This window comes from Magnolia sinica, chromosome 19, assembly GCF_029962835.1.
Source record: "Magnolia sinica isolate HGM2019 chromosome 19, MsV1, whole genome shotgun sequence".
Classification (NCBI taxonomy): domain Eukaryota; kingdom Viridiplantae; phylum Streptophyta; class Magnoliopsida; order Magnoliales; family Magnoliaceae; genus Magnolia; species Magnolia sinica.
This window is the reverse complement of record NC_080591.1, coordinates 16,801,218-16,823,866: the sequence shown is the minus strand read 5'-3', so window position 1 is coordinate 16,823,866 and position 22,649 is coordinate 16,801,218. Positions and strand designations below refer to the sequence as shown.

At 37.7% G+C, this 22,649-nt stretch overlaps 3 protein-coding genes and 1 non-coding gene across 4 annotated transcripts; all 4 read left to right on the top strand.

Moving 5' to 3' along the window:
• Nucleotides 1–1,231: 1,231 nt before the first annotated feature.
• On the top strand, nt 1,232–1,304 carry TRNAR-UCU (transfer RNA arginine (anticodon UCU)). The gene has a single exon. It is a non-coding gene; the product is annotated as a tRNA-Arg (tRNA).
• A 12,330-nt stretch (nt 1,305–13,634) lies between these two features.
• Nucleotides 13,635–14,612, top strand: LOC131234533 (putative receptor-like protein kinase At3g47110). Its single transcript, XM_058231474.1, has 3 exons — nt 13,635–13,988; nt 14,081–14,426; nt 14,491–14,612. Exons 1-3 carry the CDS (start codon nt 13,635–13,637, stop codon nt 14,610–14,612), a joined length of 822 nt encoding a protein of 273 aa, XP_058087457.1.
• LOC131235040 (putative receptor-like protein kinase At3g47110) lies at nt 13,640–16,385 on the top strand. The gene is made up of 2 exons (XM_058232130.1): nt 13,640–13,988; nt 14,081–16,385. Exon 2 carries the CDS (start codon nt 14,706–14,708, stop codon nt 15,909–15,911), a length of 1,206 nt encoding a protein of 401 aa, XP_058088113.1. The 5' UTR covers nt 13,640–13,988; nt 14,081–14,705; the 3' UTR covers nt 15,912–16,385.
• On the top strand, nt 15,980–17,397 carry LOC131234532 (probable LRR receptor-like serine/threonine-protein kinase At3g47570). The gene is made up of 2 exons (XM_058231473.1): nt 15,980–16,390; nt 17,344–17,397. The coding sequence occupies exons 1-2, from the start codon at nt 15,980–15,982 to the stop codon at nt 17,395–17,397; spliced, it is 465 nt and encodes a 154-aa protein (XP_058087456.1).
• The last annotated feature ends 5,252 nt before the right edge of the window (nt 17,398–22,649 follow it).

The window sequence follows — 22,649 nt, the reverse complement described above, 5'->3', positions numbered from 1 at the left end:
AAGACCCATTGCTCAAGGGCATTTTTGTCCTTTCTCACTTTTCTATGAGTGGCCCGCATTGACTCTTCTTCTTTTAACGTGTTGCCCGCATAAAGGACTTAGGAAATCTGTATGGCACATACTTCGTTGGCTGCACCCAACATGATACACAATCCACATCAAAGATTAGCCCCATATGAATAATGGAAATTTAAGGTGGACCGACAAACTTAGATGAATGAATATTTATGTGATGTTGGGAGCTAAACATGCTTTTCAACTTTTTAACATACAAATATGTTGTTTACCAAACATATTCATTTGCTGAATAAGTAAAAACCAACATAAGCTTCTTGAGGCACAAGTAGCTTATAATCCAAACACCTCCGAAATGATAAAAATAGATATCACAATTAACCCTAAGGTCCATCGTAAGAGGACAATGTATTTATTGAAGGGAAGATATTTGTTGCTATTGGAGGCAATGAATCCGGTTGCACCTATTAAGACATCGGTAATTATTATCGTTCTATGATTGTTAATTTAATTTTAATAATTTATCTATTGTTAGATGAAGAAATTGATGGCCCATTCCACTGTTAAATAACACCTAAAATCCCTTAAATCTAGGATATATATATATATATATATATATATATATATATATATATATATTTCTTTTCTCTATTATTTAGTGAAAATTTATTGTTTTTAGTAGTTGAGGTTGTAAAAATGGCAGTTAGGCCAAATTTAGGTTTCACCTTAGCGGCTAGTTGCTTAGGGGGTGTTTGGATCGCAAGTTACATAAGATAAATTACTTATACCTTAAGTAACTTATCTCGATTTCTACTTATTAAACTGAAGTGATTAAGTATGCGTTTGGATCATAAGTTACTTAAGATAAAGTACTTATGCCTTAACTTATCATGATTTTTACTTATTAAACCGAAGTGCTTAAGTAATTTTAAATATAAAAAAATTACTTATAATTGATCACAAACCAAACTTATTTCAAATAAGTTACTAATCTATTATTGTGAGTAGGAAAAGTAACTTATTAACAGGTTTACTGGGGTATGCTGGCTGGCCTAGCACATAGATGATGGCCATAGCGTCCACGTCATAAGGCACGGATCATCGTAAGATATCCGGAGGGCCTACTGCTGACCGTCAGTTGATGTGGGACTCACCTCAGTCAAGTATCCACAAATCTATCATTCTTAATAATCTTATTTAAAGAAGAGGCGTCATAGCGCCCGTGGCCTAATGGATAAGGCGTCTGACTTCTAATCAGGCGATTGTGGGTTCGAGTCCCACCGGGCGTGTAATTTTTTTAGTTTCCTTTTTTTCTGCTCTTATTTATTTATTTGAATGCGAAGGGTTTTCCATCTTCCACTTGCACCGTCCATTTGAAGGGCCCTAAAGAATGGCTATCTTGGTCCGTTGGTGTGAATGGCTTTAGCAATCTACATAAAAGACCCACCAGATGGACTGCCAGGTGTGGGCGATTAACTTGCCTTCTTGATGAACCGGTTAATCTCAAACTGGATTTGAGTTCCTCTTTTATCCAGGACTAAATTGATTTTCATAACAGGCCATATGATTTTACTCCAGGTAACTTGTTTGTGGCATGCATGCAATGGATGGCTCGATGCATGGTGTGGACCATCTTTTGTACGTTGGAAGGCTATGTCATGAATGCCCGTGCCTTTAGTGCTCTCCGACTTGTACTGTAATGGAAGTTGGATAGTGGGGATTGCACTCACGGGGTTTTTTAGGGTTTTTTGAGTGATATAGTTGTAACTCACGTATTAGATATTTGACTTGGAGTCACCATTACTTAGTTAAATAAGTTTTTGGCATGCTGTAGAGCATAAATGCAGGTAGACTAAGAAAGCATAGCGGTTGATGAGGATTTATGCTGATGTAGATGCTTGAAATGCCGAATGTTGTAGATGGGGGTGCAATGTGTTGGGAAGCGTGAAAGGTGAGCCCTTAAGATCTGACGGTCTACACGAGTTTTGGAACCCTCACAAAGCAGAAGATAAATGCTCTGACGGCCTGCCTATCTACTACTGGAGCAGATGGATCTATTCATACCTCTGATCCTACATTATAAGTGGTCCCGAATTGCAATATATAGATTAGATCGTCCCAAGGACAGGCCAAAATGGACAAAATACTGTGCACACTATATCTCTCTCCGTATACTCTCGGTATTTCGTATGATGCCTTTTACGAGAGAGAGTCTCATCCTTTATATAGTAAGGCATGAGAGTTTGGATGAGACCATATCATCCGATCATATCCCTATCTTCTATTATTGTTGAGGGTCAAATATTGCATATCAGACCTCAGTAATTACCTGATTTTATGAATATGATACTATTTAATGGCCTGGTTTAATCATGTTTATGTTGCAATGTGGATTTATAAGCGTGGACTGAAAAAGATACTAAACGCATGGAATTGAAGCTCCAGAATCACCAGGGCAAGGGACGGATTCCAGGGGACTGAGATCGAAGAATTTAAACGCCAGAGATCTGAGAAAATCAGGTCACGAATGTTAAACGGGCCCAAAAAATCATCTAGAATGCGAGATCACAGGGTTCCCACCATCCGTTCAGTTCGAAACTTCATATATAGCTTAAAGACTATAAATTAACCGTACACGTAAAATTTAAGCCATTGTATCCTTATGTAAGTGACCCAACGGACATGCCATCCTATGAATCTCTGATTTGGGGCCCACATGATATTTGGATATGCCTTGGTTTTGGTTCCAACTGTTTAAATGAGATGAGAAAATAGATAAACGGAACGGATTCCCAAGATACATCACGATGGACCCCACATTACATTGCATGTACATGGGTACACGTGTATAAGAGATGCACTGGATGACGAATCCAGTCAAACGGAGGCTTGACCGAGCCTTCCTTTAAAAATGGAAATTTCCGTTTTCACCAGCGTCCGCACGACCGGACGCTGGGACATGTAGTGGGCCCTCACCGTTCATCACAAGGATAATCAGGACCGTTTACTCGGTCCAGGAGGTGGCCAAGACCCTCTCCAATATCTCCTTATGGTCCCATACATGCACACACAAACGGATTGTCATCAAACGCAGGACGGACGACTGAATGGAAAATCCGTGAGCCACACCGAATTTGAGTTGTACCGCGACGTTTCCAACTGGTTTTTCGAGAGGATTGCAATGTACAGTGTGGATTTCCCAACCGACCTCAATCATGGAGCCCACCAATCAATCAGTGTAAGCTCTGTTACGCACGCCCTGTAGTGACCAAAATCGATCGATTTTGGGGTTATTGTACGCCTATAGTGATGATCGGACGGTCGATCTGGACCGTCCATCGTGTAGGCTTGTCCAAAACTCCCCAAGGGACATTTTTCTTTTGGACAGAATCAAAGGAAAGTGGGCAATTTTCGGCTCGTTTTCTTGGCTGTGTAAACAAGATTTACGCAAGGAAATTCTTGGCTGCGTAAAAGGTTTTTTCGTCTGACTTCCACTCCTACAGCTGTCCATCGACTCCAGCAATCACTCCCAGCCGACCAACCTTGCTGGTTCTATATAAAGGAGAGGAGAAAAGAAGAAAAGGGGATCCAAGCTGGGACGTGAAGCACAAGAGAAAGATTAGAGTTTTTTTTTGTTTTAGTTTTTTTTTGTCTTTTCTTTTAAGAAGTAGTTAATCATGCTTGTGGTTAGCTAACCTCTTAGCTAGGGCTAAGAGGTGAAGCTTGTGGCGTGATGGGTAGTATTCTACTGCTTGATTTATGTTATATGAACTGATTTTGAGTATAGTTTGATTATAAGGAGTGCTTTCAGTTTTTAATGATTTGTTGTAACTCAAATTACAATGGATCTGCGATAGCTTGAGCATGTTCTAAGCATTATAGGGTTTGTGAATTTGGGAACCCTATTGTTCACCATCGTCTCCTGGGCATGGTTGGATGACAGAATCCTTCCTAACATTCACACATCCCTTATATTGGATGTGGATTGGTTTAATTCTGTTGTTTGTTTTGTCTCATGGGCATGGTTTTGTGATGGAATCCATTCTAATTTACATCCGTCTTATCTCTTGAAAACTAGATTAAAAGAAGTTCAGATTTGATTTTCATGGTATATATTCCAACTGGATGAAGATGAGACTCGAAGTCCAGTTGAGTTCTTGAATCAAGCGTAGATCTCCCTGATTTCTACAAGTGGATCCTTGACACCCTAGTTTCCTACCTTTGATTCTTATAATTTCTAGATTAATACTTTCACCATTATTCCCTCATATTCACTTGGTTTAGATTTCATTTTAGTATAGTTCTAGTTCTACTTAATTTCAGATTACGTACAAGTTTCAGTCCCTTGGGATTCGACCTCGGTCTCACCGAGTTTATTACTACATCACAACCCTATACTTGGGGAGTGAACAATTATAAATCAAATTCAAAGTTGAATTTGAAATATAATAGAAAAGGAAGATGCCGGAAGAAGCCTAAACTAATGAGACCCACCCACTAGTGATTGCTCACTAGTGGACCCCACTGGCCTACGTCCAACACAATGTTCAACTTAGGAGAGGGAATGGGGGATTGGCAAAGGTGATCTGCCATGACCTATTTATTTGAAGATGGATGGTAAATAAATGAAAATGGGTTGTAGTCAATCCGAGTTTTTGATAGGTAGGATCTAGGATATTGTAAGTTGTAGAGCATACACTTAGGTAGACTAGGAAGCAGAAGGATTGAGAGGGGAAAATGATGATGTAAAATGTCAATGTGTATGCGAATGCAATTGATCAATAGCTAGGTTGAAGGAGTGGAGGAGCTATCGCAAGGATTAGTTGGAGTGTGGTTGGATCGGCCTTTAGTTGGTTTGGGCAAAGACTTGGGTCGATTAAGATAGCTTAGGGGTTGGATGGGCTCTCTCCAGTACTCTCCTTCTCTCCTTGGTGGATGGATGAGATGACGTGAATGTGAGATGTGATTCCCATGGGATTAAGAGATGATTAGATGATGTGAAAGTAACTAGAGGAGGGGTTTTTATAGGTGTAAAGGGTGGCATTTTGGTGAATTTTGGAAAGTTTGAGGCTTAAAAGAGGCTAGGAAGGTTGTGATTGTCTGTGTGAATGGGTGTACCATGTGGCACTTTGCCATTGGTTGGATGGGTGATAAATGGAGTAATTTTGGAAAAACTAGGGACAAAGGAGTCTGTTCAACATGAGCGGGACCCTCGAGGTGGGGTTCAAATTCTCTTTCCTCTACCTAACCCCACATTAGATTTTGAGGTGATCCACATGGTGGGCGGTGCATGGATGGGGCCCACATTTCACCAGGAGCTCTACATTTGGTTATTTTCATTGGTTTTTAGTCCACTATTCGAATTGCTCATTTGTGGCTAGATACATGTACCTTCAGGTATTTTTGCTAGTTCCTACCCACCATTACTATGGGTGGGTAGTCATTTTTTAGGCATATACCTAGAGGTATTTTTACTGGTAGCTACTCCCAAAAGCCAGCTAGATGAGCATCCTTAGTGTGATGTGCATTCATAACATCCATGCATTTTAAACAAGAATGCGTTATGATTGATATTGTGTTGCAAGCTTTATCTTCTAAAATTATACTTGATTAATATGTCATTGTGTAAAATTGGAAGGATTTCTTATTAATTTGGCCACTCGCGACTTAAATTCAAAAAATAGCAGTGATGTAGGTAGGTGGAGTCGTGGAGTTTAGGATGTCAAGGGTAAAGCTCAGAGGAGAGTTAGGCAATTAGGAGCGAAGTAGTGTTACTTTGGTTGAGCTTTGGAAGCTCCAGTCGATGCATCTTTTCAGTCTTTCCTTTTTTTTATCTGTGTATATCTTATGCATTAGGATGTGTATGGTTTGTGGCGGTCCCTATGGGCGCCTTTGGATTCATATATCTATATTTGGATAGTTGGCATGCTAACTTAATGGTTTAGTTATCCTTACTTATCTCTGGGTAAGATATGTATTTATTTTGTGTATATGATGAATGTTAATCCAATTGTGTAGACATGTGAAAAATTCTCCCATGTAAGGTGTCTCCTGGGGTAAAACCCGAGTTTCCACTACGAGGGCATTGTACTTAAGCTGTGAAAAGTAGGGCATTAGAAGAGTTAATGTTAATCCACCGACCATCTTATGTTTAATACTCTAGAATTTAGGATCCGAGTCTTCGGACTTGGGTGCCAGGTTTTGGGACGTTACACTATAAGCTATCAAACGCACATGATCCTTTGTTGCCTTAGGAAACACTCTCCGACCACCATTTTGTTAATTGAGAAGTCAAAAGCAACACTAAAGTCGACAAGTAGGGTCGGGACTCGGGACGTTTGGTCATCTCTTTTGACAAAAAAAGGATGTCTGATTTTCCATTTTCCCTCTCATATTTCAAATTAAGCTGTATTCCACTCCGCACATCCCCTATATAGCAATAACATTTGCACCCACTCACATATCTTTTCGCTTTCATTTCCTCTTATGTTTTTCCTACCTAGGTTCTAAAAAATCTGTGTAATATGGCTTAATATCGCATGTTCTCTTTACTTCACTACTACTTTATTTTCTTCTTTTACCTTACCCAGGTCCTAACAAACCCGCGAAGTAGGGCTTAATACGGCACACTCTCCTCATCCTACTATTGCTTCTTACTTTTTGCATTTTGCTTACTTAGGCCCCCGATGGCCACGCATAGTACGGTGTAATTATGTAACATTGGAAGTTTCCCCAAATCCCCCTAAAAATTGCATAGCCCCGTAAAGTAGAAACCGTGCTCCGCACGGGTGGAAAAAGGGTGCCTAACCCTTTTCTTTTTCATAACTGAGGCTCTATATATGTTGCAGACCAACGCAGGAGTCACTTGACTTGATAATTTTTCAAATTTTTTGCTCTTTAGGCGCTTCTAAGGGTTCTAGGCAACCGTATATTCTGAAGCTTTGTTTTGGCTAGTACATATTCCAAATCAAACTCACTTTTATACTTGAGTCATCTTGTATTTCAATTAAATCAAGCCATAATCAACCAATGGAAAAAGCCAAGGAAGCATGGGCATCATTTCGTCGCCGCTTTCTTGGGGGGGGGGGGGGGGGGTGGTTCATGGGGCTATTTATCATTAGAGGTTGATGTTTGATGTGGACCATGCATTATGTGGGCCCACATTAATATGGGTGATCCATTATGTGGGGTCCATCTTTGATGTGGACCGTCCAAGGTGTGGGTCCCACCTTCGATGTGGATGGTCCATCATGTGAGCTCTCCTTTCATATGGAGAGAGAGAAAGAGAAGTCAAAAGTTAAAAATAAGAATTCATGGACATAATTAGCTTTAAGCACATAAGTTATTTTTGCAACCATGTTTATCAAACTAACTTAAGTGAAAAAAAGTTACTAAATGACTTGTCATAAGTTAAAAGTAACTAACTTTCATCCCATGTCAATAAACAAAAGTTTTTAAAAAAAGAAGTTAAAAGTAACTCATTTGGTGGGACCATTTGGATACCACTCAATAAGTAACTTTTTTAACTTATGAAAATTAATAAGTTACTTCTATTTTACTTAAGTTTGGCATGCACTATTGTAAAAGTAATTTATGTGATGAAAGTTACTTATCACCCTTGGTTTTTACTTATCACCCTTAGTTGACATTAAAGGTAGACTCCACATGTTGGGTAGTGGACATTGAAGGTGAGTCCCACATGATGAACAATTTATTTTGATAGGGGGCCCCACATGATGGACAACCTACATCAAGTTGGGCCCCACATGATGGATGACGACATCGAAGGTGGGGCCAACATGATGGATGGTCCACATAAAATGCGGGCTCCACATGATGAGTAGTGGATATTAAAGGTGGGCCCTACATGATGGACAATAACATTGATGGTAGGCCCTACATGAAAGATGATCCATGACAAGATGGATCCCACATGAGGACAGTTCACATTGAAGGTTGGTTTCTAATGATGAATGACCCACATCTAAGGCAGCCCCCTTAATGGATGACTCACTTCGAAGTTGGCCCTAGCATGATGGATGATCTACATTAAAGGTGACTTTGCATGATGGATGGCCTTGCATGATGGATAACCCACATTGAGGGTGGGCCTCACAAGTTGGATGGTCCACGTGAAGATAGGCCCAACACGATTGATGGTTCACATTGAAGACAGGTCAAAGGTGCATCCTCATGATGGATAATGGATATTAAGAGTGGACTGAACCAACATGAGGGATAAATACTTATATGATGTTGAAAACCAAACACACACACACACACACACACACACACACACAATGGCTGAAACATATGTTGTAAGAGATGTCTTAAATCAAGTACTTTACTGGGTCTGTCGATGCCATCGACAGCCTGTTCGATGTCACCTTCTATGCCATGCTAACTATCATTATTTTCTTTCTGTATGGGTCACACAAATTTTGGATATGTTTTAAATTTACACTCCTAACCCAAAGTAGCCTTCCAAATCAAATGGATGGAGTGGATACAATACATATATCACTGTGGGTCCACAATCTCATGGCCTAAGATGGTCTGTAAAGTTAGAAATCGCACTTGTTTCAACGTTGGAAACCAAACTTTTTTTTTTTTTTTTGTACTTATTTATTTATTTAATTTTTGAATAGGTCCTGTGATAATCTAAACCATGAGTGAGATGGGTAATCTCTTCATACAGGACTAGCCTAAAAATCTCCTCGAAACAACATTTTTGTGGCCCACACAAACACTAAATGGTAACCATCTAATTTTCACTGTTTAAAGCATGCACTATGGTCCACATGAGTTTTCTTTCGAATAAATTTTTTAACCACATGTCTCTTATTAACTGACAAGATTAATAGACGGCATGAATTTGCCACTCATATCAAGAAAGCCTAGTATAGAAGGACCACCAATCGGGATCAATTCCGTTCCGAAAATACATGAACTTTACTTTTGCACGCTGTAGTGTTTTTATACCTATTTTATATTATTATAATTTTGTCCTTACGGTACACACATAATGTGTGTATATTAAATCTATTCCCTTCACCAATTTACCAATATCGTTTTAGGACATTTGTAAAAAAAAAAAAGAACCAGATTCGTGATTCTAGTGGGCCAAACCATTATGAACAACACCAACTGTTTTTCCACCATTAAAACATATGCATTTCTTATTTCGGACCCTCTTAACTGTCTATGTAAGATCCAAGTTGTTCATTGGATCACCTAATTATTTTTTAATGGTCAAAATATTTAGTATCTCCATCGGAAGTTCCTGCGGTCTCGATGAATATTCCAACGGCGAATGCATAATAAATTCTATTTTACATATTATGGCCTACCAAAAGGCTAATTTGGCCTAATTTTTTGATGTTTGCCATATTTTGTTCCTTAGAACCTGATGGACCGAATTGATTAGGCCCCATATGCAAAATAAGCCTCACACTTAATTCAAGTAAAATAAAACAAAGAAGTACTTAGGCATTTCATTTTCTTTCTTGTTTACGAGATTGTAAGGTGCTCCAAGGTGCATCGTGCATATGCGCACATATTGATATATGTGCACATGCATTGCACCAATGGTAAATCCACACCGTCCATCATGCAAACCGAAAGCATAATAGCATATTTAAAATAAAAAATAAATTAAAATAAAATAAATACTAACCTTGCAAGCCGTTCTTCCATTTTATCTAATCTCTCTCATTTTATCTTTTCTCTCTTCATTTTTGTTTTTCTCTTTATAATCGGAGAGAAACATCCGTCCTTATAAAGAATAAATGATCCTGTTGGAGATGATCTCTCCAGCATTGCTGACAGGTTTGTTTTTTTGAATAAATCGTTTTAAGGAAGAAAATCCTCCGTGCATATGATTTCAAATCTTGAGTTCTTAACATGATTTGTTTCACCAATGGAGTCCATCATATTTCTTATGAGCAATCTCTTCTGTCTATCTATGTTAGGTTATGAACGAAAGGACAAGACATATCTAACAATGGGTGAGTGGTGACGATAGATGGTTGGCTGGATTGGATTGATAGTGACTAGGGGTCACGTAGTTGGGACAGTGTAGATCACTGGGAAAATCCACCCCGTTCATTCAACTTCTTGGATCTTGTTAACTTATGGACTAAAAATGGAGCTTATTTGGTAATCATGTGTGCCACAAAGTTTGGAAATCAATTTGAACCCGGCTATTATTGGAATTTTCCGTGGCTAGATTTGATGATTGGTTTGGATTTCGCAGTGGGTCCTACTATGATGAAAGGGTGATGTGTTCGACTGGTAAATATCCACTTCCGTTTCGCAACCACCGGAGTTGAGAAATAACGTGTGATGCCAAAATAGTTATTTTACTCTTTTTTTTTTCTTTAAAATATAATATATTATATTAAGATAGGACATTAATTTGCATAGACCCGAAGTCCCACTTCCCTTAGTTTTTGGAATTTTTTTAAAATGTAAATAACTTTCATTCACACCATCAATTTCAGATGAAACTTTACCATGGCCCATCATTTTGTCTACTCTATTATCAAGTGAAGTTCGAGCCTTGATTTTACTAAGATGGCCAAAATGCCTTTTTAATGACTCACATCTACCTATAATTCAAATCAATGTGTATTAATGTTTCATATGAAAACTTACTGGCAATTGTAATGTATGTCCTATAATATTTCAAATGAATAATTTATTTTGATATTTTGATGGTCCATTTGGCGGATACAAACATGATAGACGGGAAGATGAATGGCTAAAATTTAAGTAATTGAATGATTAGGATGTTAATCATACTTACGGGTTATTGTACGGTCAGTTTTGTAAACGGATACATAAAAAGTAGTTTTCGGATGTGATCTATGTTAGAAATGTATATCGTTAGATTCAAGCATTCGGTTCATCGGTGTAAAATGTTTAGATCATAGTTTTGACGGTAAGTTAAGCATATTTATAAGTGACGAACAAAATGAGCGAATTTAAATTTTAATTTGATGTGTGAACAAGTGGATGTGAAGATTTAGTAATTAGTTTACTTTGATAAGAGGGTCCAAATTCAAAATGGATAGTCAGATATCCTCGTCTGATGGTGATATGTTATATCAATGGTTAGTTTTAATGTACAAGTAAGAATATAAGGGTATTTAACGGGTCATTCTATTAATCAACAGTTGAAAAGTGCTCTATATGATTAGATTCAGGTTAAATTACAGAAATATTAATAGATATACAAGTGTATAGTTAACAAGTGTAATCATACATCTATGCATGAAGGTAAACTCGTATTCAAAATTTTGGATTGTTACATCTTCTCTCTCTCCAATTTACTTTTTAAAGTGGAGGAAGATACACGGCGTCACCTTTGTCAACTTACGATTAGTGGCATCCCCAACTTCTCAAAATGGTGGAAGATACACGGCGTCACTTTTGTCAACATACGATCCAAACGCCCTAAATATTAAATCCATGGGAGACTTACTTTCTAAAGTAGAGGATGATGGCACGACTTTTGTCCCTATACTTATTTTTCAGTACTCGGAGGAGATGTCAGTTTTCTCAGTAGACTTGTACCGCTTTCACATCGGATGAATATCCAATGAGAAAATCTTTCTCCAACGAGGCCTTCAGTAGAAGAAAACTGTAGATACATACATATGCATGACGTGTATGGTGATCAGTGCTAGTTAGTTAAAACTCTATTTGCAAGAAATTTTTATCATACAATGCTAGTAATATCTATACCAACGTTGTGCTATTTCTATGAGGACCCTTCTTCTACAAGTGTCTCATAGAATAAGCTTATTCTATAACAGTTATGCATATAGGCCCATTGACTTGTCTGTGTGGCTTCCAACCTGTCCAGCAGGGTCTCCCTACATTAAAATGGACGCTCCAAAAATCTGGCTGATCCAACCATTCAATGGGCCATCAAGTGAATTTGAGGATTTTGGTTGATTTTTTTTTTTCCATGTCGCACATAAATATGGGACAGGCCTGATTCTTAGTGCATCTTATTATTCTATTGAGGTCCACTTAATGCATACATTGTATGGCTGTCTGCCCCCAACAGGCCATAGTATACAAGCAAGTGAATAACTATTTACATATACGAGAATATCTTGTAGAATAATTAAGCTTATTCTGCAAGGACTTCTAGAGGCATTTTGATGCAGGGATGAACGTGGTGAGGTCGAGCACTGTCTCCCTCAAGAGGATAATTATTATGAATCCACGAAATTTCTTTGAACTCCTCACAGAGGCTTCTTGAATCCACGAGAAAGAAAGCAAGCAAAATAGAAAATAAGTTCTATAAAATTCGAAATTGATTGATTAATTCATTAAAATAAACGAGTTCACAACCCTTTAAATAGGGATACCAAGTAATAGGAGAGAAATCAGAAGTAAACTATAACTAAAAATCCTAGAAATTCGTAACTTACTATAAATAGTAAATTTACTTTTATAGTAAGTGTCCTATGTGACTTAACCACGTTATTCTCCTAATTATTCTAAGCACTTTTCATGTTGGACACAACTTCTAAAGCCCAATGGATGAAGAGTTATAATCAAACTAAAACTTACTATTTATAGTAAAAACAGAACTAAACATGGAATTCAACCATTGATATGATGGAATCTCGCAAATTCGGCATTGGTAACCTGGCATAGCCAGGTTGGCTGGCTAAAGTAGCTCGTCCTACCCCAAAATCATATATGGTATGTTGAGTAACTTATTCCGGTTTGCGAGATATGCCTGTTTTAAGGTTCTGACGGTCTTGATGACTTCTGCCTCTAATCGGGCCTTCTCTGATCCATCTTAAGCAAGAAAGTGTTTGCGACCCGCTCTACATCACATTTGCATCAGATATGTGTTGGCCATTATACAAATGTTTGTACAAAATGGTTCAATGACTATCCCATGCATTACCTGTATAAGCATTTGGGATAAGGTATTCAAAAATGGTTACGTAATGTCCATGTAATGGTGATGGTCATAACGGTTATGCATTAGGGATTGAAATGGCCATAAAGGCATTACAGAAAAACAGGCCGTAAAAGCCCTGTAACAGCCCCGTAATGCTCTCGTAATAGTCCCGTAATGCCCACTATTACATTATAAAATTCTTGAACTGTCTGATTACCTTGTGTGATCTAAGCCAAGTCTTACTCAAGCCGCGATACAATCAAATTCGATTGCTTCGAGCGAAGCCACAAATTGGAGAATTCTTTTAAGACTTTATATCTATTTAATTTATCCCAAATGAAATTTATATAGAGATGTAAAATGATTATACAAAGAAAGATATTAATGAGCTGATATACATGAAAGGAAAAATGGACATACATGGAAGGAAAATCAATGTAACGAGGGTAATGTTTATCATGGGTGGATCTCATAAACATATGGACAGGTTGGATTCTTAATGAGGGCGGTTAGATCATTTGACAAAAAACAAAAAATTATAATAATGAAGGAAAACTCAGAGCCACAAAATTATATTATATTATGTTATTACGAGCCTCCCTACAACTCATCAATTATATAGTAGGTGAGCCTTCTCTTATTATAAATAGGAGGATCCCCTTCATATTTCACTCATCATCACTGAGTAATGGAATTCCCACCTATTAGGCTAAGGGCAATTTGGTCATTTCTCCTCTACATTCCATGGTTATTGGGATCTGCTGCTAATTTGTCTAATGAAACAGATAGGCTTGCTTTGCTCCACTTCAAACATCTAATAACTGAAGATCCTTTCCATTCCTTGAGCTCATGGAACCATACTCTCCACTTTTGCCACTGGCAAGGAGTCACATGCAATGGTCGCCGGCACCCTCAAAGGGTCACTGAATTGAACCTCACTGGACAGAAGTTGGTGGGCCCCATATCTCCTTTCATTGGGAATCTCACCTTCCTCAGGACAATTGATCTTGGAGAAAACTACTTTCATGGCTCAATTCCTCAGGTATTGGAAAAGATTTCATTTTCCATCTACAGTTTTCCCTTTCTGTTTAGATTGAGTGTAATCTCACTTCATTCTTTTAAATTTTTCATCAGGAGATGGGCCGGTTGTTTCGCTTGCAGTATCTTAGTCTACTAAATAACACATTCACTGGAGAAATTCCAGAAAATCTGACCCACTGTTTGAAACTTGAATTCCTTCATCTTTATAGGAATCAGCTCATAGGGAGGATTCCAATTGAGCTTGGCTCTCTACCCAAGCTCAGCTACTTGATTCTTTCTCACAACAATCTTGTAGGAAGCATCCCGCCTTCACTCGGAAACATTTCGTCTCTCACTTACCTTCATCTGACAAGAAATAGTCTAGATGGCAGCATTCCAGAAGAACTTTGTCAATTAGTGAATTTAAATGTTTTTAGCGTAGGTGGAAATGAACTTTCAGGTAAGATTCCGCACCGGCTATACAATCTCTCCTCTATTAACATTTTGGCAGTGGGAGATAACAGATTCCATGGAAACCTTCCTCCTAACTTGGGCCTCAGTCTTCCAAATCTCGAAGAACTTTATGCCGAAAGCAATCAATTCACAGGACCCATACCAGTTTCATTATCCAATGCTTCAGGACTGAGACTTATTCAACTAGATAATAATAGTTTTGGTGGATCAGTGCCTATGAATTTTGGAAGCCTCAAGGATCTCTCCATCTTATTATTGTGGGACAATGAACTTGGAATTGGGAAAACTCATGACTTTGAGTTTTCTCGATTCTTTGACCAATTGCAGTAGCTTAAAATGGCTAGACGTAAGCGGTAACCATCTCGACGGTACGTTGCCCAACTCCATGGCTAATCTTTCGACCCAACTGACATGGCTAGCTTTTGCAAGAAACAGGATATTCGGAAGCATCCCGTCTGGGATTCAGAATCTTGTCGGCTTAACAATGTTGGATATGATGAATAACTTCTTAACAGGTACTATACCCGTTGGTGTTGGGAAGCTTAAGAAAGTGGAGGAAATTTTCTTGGGTGCAAATGAATTATCTGGGCAAATTCCATCTTCCTTGGGAAACATCTCTCGGTTGTATCAACTTGATTTAGATGGAAACAGTCTGACTGGGAGCATACCTTCAAGTCTTGGAAATTGTACATACATGCAGTTCATATACCTCCATGATAATAATCTTAGTGGTAGCTTACCCATACAACTTTTCAGATTTCCCTCTTTAATTGAAGTCAATGTTAGAAACAACTCTTTTACTGGTAATCTGCCATTGGAAGCTGGTTACTTGAAAAATCTCCAGGTATTGAATGTTTCCAATAACAAATTGTCAGGCGAAATTCCAAGCTCGCTAGGGAATTGTCTAAGACTAGAGTATCTCTTTTTGGATGGGAACTTCTTTCAAGGATCAATTCCTTCATCATTTATTACTTTAACAGGCCTTCAATCCCTGGATCTTTCAAGCAACAACTTGTCTGGAAACATTCCACAATACCTGGAGAACCTTCCTGCTTTGCGGTATCTAAATCTATCTTTCAATAATTTCGAGGGTGAATTACCAAAACAAGGTGTCTTTAGAAATGCCAGTGAAGTTTCAGTACTCGGAAATAGTAAGCTTTGTGGGGGTATTCAAGAATTGAAATTGCCAGCATGCTCTAGCCAAGCTTTCAAGAAACGGGGGATGTCTCTTGCTTCAAAAGTAAAAATCTCGATAATTGTTGTTGTCCTGTGTCTTAGTTCATTGTCGTGTTCCTTTGCCACTCTTTATTGGGTAAGAAAGTCGAGAAGGAAACCTTTTCCTGTGCCTTCTATGGAGGATCCTTTCATGAACATGTCATACGTGGAGCTTTTTAAAGCGACAGATGGCTTCTCTTCTGCAAATTTGATTGGTATTGGAAGTTTTGGTTACGTGTATATAAAGGAACATTAGATCAAGATGGAACTGTTATTGTAGTGAAAGTCCTCAATCTTCAGCAGCAAGGAGCTCTAAGGAGCTTCATGGCTGAATGCGAAGCCTTGAGAAACATTAAGCATCGGAATCTTATTAAAGTCTTAACTTGTTGCTCAAGCATTGATTTTAAAGGCAACGAGTTCAAGGCTTTGGTTTTTGAGTACATGCCCAATGGAAGTTTAGAGAAGTGGTTGCACAGAGATGGGGATGATCAGTTGAGGGGAAATTTAAACTTTATTCAAAGGCTAAATATAGCTATTGATGTGGCTTCTGCACTGGATTATCTACATCACCATTGCCATACATCAATCATTCATCGCGATTTAAAACCGAGCAACATTCTTCTTGATGATGACATGATTGCTCATGTGGGTGATTTTGGATTAGCGAGGTTCTTATCTGAGGTTGCTCAAACCAACTCGCTTGGGGTGAAGGGATCTACCGGCTACATCGCTACGGTAAGAAGTTTATCTATTTTCTTTTCTTTTATTATATATATTTTTAAGTATGTCTTGTGAAGTTGTCACTGTTTTCATACTGACTCTGACAACTCGAATGTTAATTAATTTTGATGGTTTGGGCTACCTAATGAGTGGACGATCCTAGCTAGTTTTTGTCCCAAATAATCTTTATGGTGCATCCTCCTTTTGCATGGTGGATTTTCTACATAGGTAACATGTAAATGTTCACATAAACATTGAATTTCTCTAGTTATAGATTTATGAATTATCAGATGGATGGATAGATTTTCTTGGTGGCACATGTACAACAATATATAGTAGACTATACCATCGTGGCACACATTCATAAAATCAGAGCCATTCATCCTCTGAGATCCATTTCAAACAAGTATTTGGCTAAGTTCATGCTTTTGGGTTGAATTGGTTGACCCATGTGCATTGATCAGCTACATGTACCTTGAACGTCATTAGTCATATAGCTTTAAGTTTCCAATTTTTCTCATACTGGTGGCCCAACTGATTAATGGAACTTCTTGTTGTCTTCATCGACTATTTTCATAGTGGGTCCCACTAGTTGAAACGCATTCGTTTATGTACTACACATATGATGAAGGCCTGTTTTTAATTTAGGTGGGCTCTAGCTGGTAAATCCTCTGATTGTCTTCTTTTTTTTTTTTGTTTTTCTATTACAACTTTGGCACACATTTAGATAAGACTGCAAAATTCTAGGCTATTCCTAGAAGTGAGAGTATATTCCTGTACCTACAGCCAGAGTAGGATTCTGATATCTACTCAAGTAATTAGAAATAACATTAATAATAAGATTGGAAGGCTAAAGTTCATAGCACATCAATTGATGTTACAAATTCCAAACTTAAGGAAAAACAGAAATGCTAATTACTTATTTAAATGGAATATTTTCTCTATCCTCTCTTTATCTTAAAATTCAGCCACTATCTTTATTTGTATCTAAGTGGTTGCTTACATTGAAATATGAGACATAAATTACAGAATATGGGATGGGTGGTAAAGCGTCTACGCAAGTAGATGTTTACAGCTATGGAATCCTTCTATTGGAGATGATAACCGGAAAGATGCCAACTGATGACATGTTTAAAGACAATCTAAGCCTTCATCATTTCGCTAAGTTGGCATTTCCTGAACGAGTAATGGAGATCGTAGATCCACAACTACTCGTAGAAGAAGCTGAAGTTACTCAAGCCAATGGAAATCATATCAATACCAGAAACAGAATACTAGGCTGTTTGATTTCAATGGTCAGAATTGGTGTGTTGTGTTCTGCGGAATCTCCAAGAGAACGAATGGAGATGAAAGATGTTATCACGGAAATGCATGCAATCAATGACTTATATCTTGGGGTTAGGATTCACCAAGACAAACAAGTTAGTTCACAGGTGTATGGTGAAGGTCCATCTTACCTCCACTGAGATATTACTAGGAGTTATGTTGAGAAAGATTTCAAAATAACAAGCTTTAGATGCATTTCTCTTGGCTTATGAGTTTCTTTCTTTTGTTCTTTTTCATCCTGGTGTTAGGGAAAGGGAGACTGTATCATGAATGTAATATGATAAAGATATCATTTTATTATGGTAAGAAGACTATTGGATTACTAAGATATTTAATCAACGAATCATTTTATAAAACCCTTTTCAAATTGGATTACGATCCAGCAGAACCCTGTTATGGATTAAGATATTCTGCCTGATGAATGTGTCTCATTGCTCTATTTACAAATGGCCATTGATACACCATTAATAAGCATGTTAGAGTCATTCAAACATTGTAATGTCTTGCTGCTTAACCTAAATGCTTGTCCAGCTAATTAGGTGAATTCCAACAAAAGCAAATCCAACCATGTGATCATGTGAATATTTTCTTGTGAGAACCGCATATGCATTGATTGGTCCTAATCGAAGCTAGTAAAACAAGAAATTTTCTCATCTCAATGGAATGTGATATATATATATATATATATATATATATATATATATATATATATATATATGTGTGTGTGTGTGTGTGTGTGTGTGTGTGTGTGTGTGTGTGTGTGTTTCAAGTTGGTTTATTTCAATTTGTGCTTGTGTTAAGGTGTTGTTTGGTAAAACTTAATTTCACGATTTATCATTGAAAATTGTCATTTTCAACTATTTTGAGAATTCAGACTGTTTATTAAAGATAAAAGATTAATGTTAAAAATCACTTAAAATTGATGGTTTTTTATTTTTTTATTTTTATTTATTATTTATTTTTTAATTTTTAATTTTTTTATCAGCGACCGGCGCTTCACTTATCACTTATCATTAAATGTAGGAAGTGATTTTCCTTTAAATTTTTTTTTTTTTTTTTTAATGAGTGTCATCCCTACCAATATTTTGAAAAAGCAATATTATCCCTTCAGGCTTTGAAAGTTCTGTGGGCCCTAACATGATGTATTTGTTATATCCACACAATCTATCCATTTTTTCTTGATCAATTTAGGGCATGAGCAAAAAATAGGCAGATCTGAGGCTGAAGTGGACCACACCAGAAAGCAATGAGCACAATGACACCCATAATTGAGACCTTCGTTAGGGCCCACTGTGATATTCATTTGCTATACAACCAGTTCATAAAGTCATACAGACCCGGATGAAGGGAAAACACAAATATCAGCTTGATCCAAAACTTCCGTGGCTCGTTGAAGTTTTTGATGGTAGGCATTCGATCCGCACTGTTTTATGTGGTGTGGTCCACTTGAGCTTTGGATCTTCCTCATTGTTTGGTTCATACCTAAATTGATTTGAAAAAATGGATGGACGGTGTGGATATTACACATACATCGTTGTGGGGCCCACAGAACTTTCTCCCATTATGTTTTACGCTACGCAAGAAGGCAACAGGCTGCGGATTATGTGTTACCGCGGTAACACATTAGCGGGTGTTGCTCTGTCCATGGGCCCATCTTGATGTATGTGCTACATGTCCAAGCCATTCATCAGTTTTTTCAGATCATTTTAGGACATGGACCCAAAAATGAAGTAGATCCAAATTCAGATTACACCACAGTAAAATAGTGGATGATTGAATGCCCACCACTAAAAACTTCCCAGGACCCATTTTAATGTTTATTTGCCATCCTATTGATTAGGTCACACATACCTAGATGAAGGGTAACACAAATACCAGCTTCATCCAAAACTTCTGTGGCCCCAAGAAGTTTTTAATCACATTTTCCTGTGGTGTGGTCCACCTGAGATTTGGATCTGCCTCACTTTTGGGCTCATGCACTAAAACAAGCTAGAAAAATGATGGGATGACATGAGTTTTGCATGGACATCAAGGTTCACCACCTCATTTTTTTTAATAGACCATATTCAATGTATATACAGAGAAACTGTAGGGCCTACCATGATGTATATATCTTATCTTATCCTAATCTTACATCTATTTTAAAAGCTCATTTTAGGGCAAGAGACCGAAACTGAAGTGTATTCAATGCTCAAGTGGACCACACCATTGGAAACAATGTGAATTAAAAACTTACGATTGAGAACTTCGTGGGGGCACAGAATTTTTTGATCAAACTGATATTTGTTTTTCCCTTGTGTGACATGTTGGATGACAAATAAACATAACTGTGGGCCCTACGAAGGTTTCAAGGAGGGACGTCATTGTCGTCATTATCCCCACCTATGGCTGTGTTCTTGCGGTGTGGTCCACTTGAGCTTTTGATATGCTTCAACATTGGGTTCATGCCCTAAAATGATATGGAAAAATGGATGGAAGGCAGGATAACACACAGCCACAGTTGGCCCACGAACTCAACACGCAATCCGCTTCCTTTCAATACCAAGGGGATGATCCAATCCATTTCATGGATTACCATGCAAAACCACACCAATTGGATGATAGAATATTCCATCCATTATTTGGCCTTATTTTCTATGGCCAATTCCTTTCCGCCATTGATGAGATGGTTGTGATTTTTTTAAAAAGTGATTCTTTAGGATCATAAGCCATTCATGATAAGCCCTAACAAATAGATATTTGAGTTATTTCTTCAACTAAAAACAAATCATCAATGGTGTAGCCCGTTAAACCAACGCGCCTTGCGATGAGGATCATCTACAATTGTCTTCTTACATAATCAATTCATGTTACCATACGTAACAAACATAAAATATTAAAGTCATTCATCTCTATATTTGCTATGAAAAGTCTCAAATTTAGAGGTATGAAAATAATAAGTTAGGTCCCATAAAAGATAGAAATTATGACAATACAAGTAAATAGGACAAGTTGCCAAGTTTTATATTTTTATAATTTGTGTTTGCGGAATAAGTTTTTTTGTGGAAAAAATAAAGTACTTTCTCTCCATTCTTTGCCAAATAACAAGAAGTGTGAGGGGATGATGTTTGTACTAAAATATTGCAAATCAGATCAATGTTGTAGATCATGACACATGGCACACACGATATTTTAAGGCACATGCCGAGCATACAATTTTTTTTAAGAAGCATTACTGCTACAGTTTTCTCCAACTAAGGATGGACGACCATTATCATCACGTCAATGATGGAATGCGTTCGGCAAAGACACCACGGTTAAAAAAAAAAAAAGAAAGAAAAAAAAAAAGAAGAAAGTGTAGCCGCTCTTTTCCAACTGATTGCATGAGGGGATGCAGATCAGACAATCGATTATTCTCCCTCTACTTTGAAAAAGCTATATAAAGAGAAGATTATTGATGAAGAAGAAATCATCCAACCCCCAAAACACAAACAGTCTCTCTCGGTCTCTTTAATCAAGATGTTTCGGATTGAATCTGAAATCAGTATAGTGCAATGTTGTTTGTCTTAGTCTAGGATTGAACCCTCGACTGCTTATCAACCATAGACCCTTAGTTTTAAGAGTAGTGCAATCGGTCCAGTAGCAGTAATTCCCTCCCGTCTATGATAGTGCACTAGATCTGAAGGAAGAGCTTAGTCTTATAACCTGTCCACCTATGCTTATAGGTTGGGCTAACTGTAGTTGCAGTTTCCGGAATCACCACCGCTCCGCTCATCAGCACACTACTACAGGAAACACTCTGCTACTGTCAACTAAGCTGGTGATCCCTTTCTTAGTAAGAGTTCAAATTGCATCTCCCCTCATATCATCTCACGACATTTTTTTTGTCCGACTGCAACGATTGCTGCACCTTCGTCCGAGTGCTCCTTGAAATTGACTGAGTACTTCTTGGAATTGATTGGGTTTTATCCATAAGGTCAATTTGATGAAGTACTCGGTCAATTTCACCGAGTCTCGGTCAATTTCAAGAAGTACTTGGTCAATTTCAAAAAGCGCTCAGTCAATCTCACGAAGTACTCGGCCAATATCACGAACTACTCAGTCAATTTCATGAAGTACTTGGTTAATTTTACGAAGTACTCAATCAATTTCATGAAGTACTTGGTGAAGTACTCGGTCAATTTCACGGATTACTCGGTCAATTTTATGAAGTATTCGGTCAATTTTAGGAAGTACTTGGTTAATTTCATAAAGTACTCGGTCAATTTCATGAAATTCTCGGTCAATTTTTTATGAGTTCTCGGTCATTTTCTCTAAATTCTCATTAAATTTCAACGAGTTCTCTATCGATTTCCCTGAGTATTTGTCAATAGAACTCGGGCATATTGACCGAGTACTTTATGAAATTGACCGAGTATTTCTTGAAATTGAACGAGCACTTCATGAAATTGACTGACCACTTCTTGAAATTGACTAAAGACTTCATCAAATTGACCGAGTACTTCTTGAAATTGACCAGGTTTTATTCATAAGGTCAATTTCATCAAGTACTAGTCAATTTCACTGAGTCTCGGTCAATTTCATGGGTCAATTTCATGAAGTGCTCGGTCAATTTCATGAACTATTCAGTCGATTTCACGAAGTACTCCGTCAATTTCAATAAGTACTTGCTCAATTTTTTATGACATCGAACCTAAATGGAAGATGGGACTACTTAGTTACCTTCTCTTTTGCATATCTTGTGTTTACGAGTATTATTCAATTACTTTGGTATACATTGGATCCTGTCTTTCAAGGTCGCCTTCTTTCCCTCTTTGAAATTCCATAGCTCTGGTACGGCATATTATCCACTGGGATTGTATTTATTCATATCCATCTAAGTTCTAATTACATACTTGAAAACTTTAACGCCCCACTTATTCTTTAGTTCCTTTAGCTTTACATCATCCTCATCTAATATTTCAGTGAG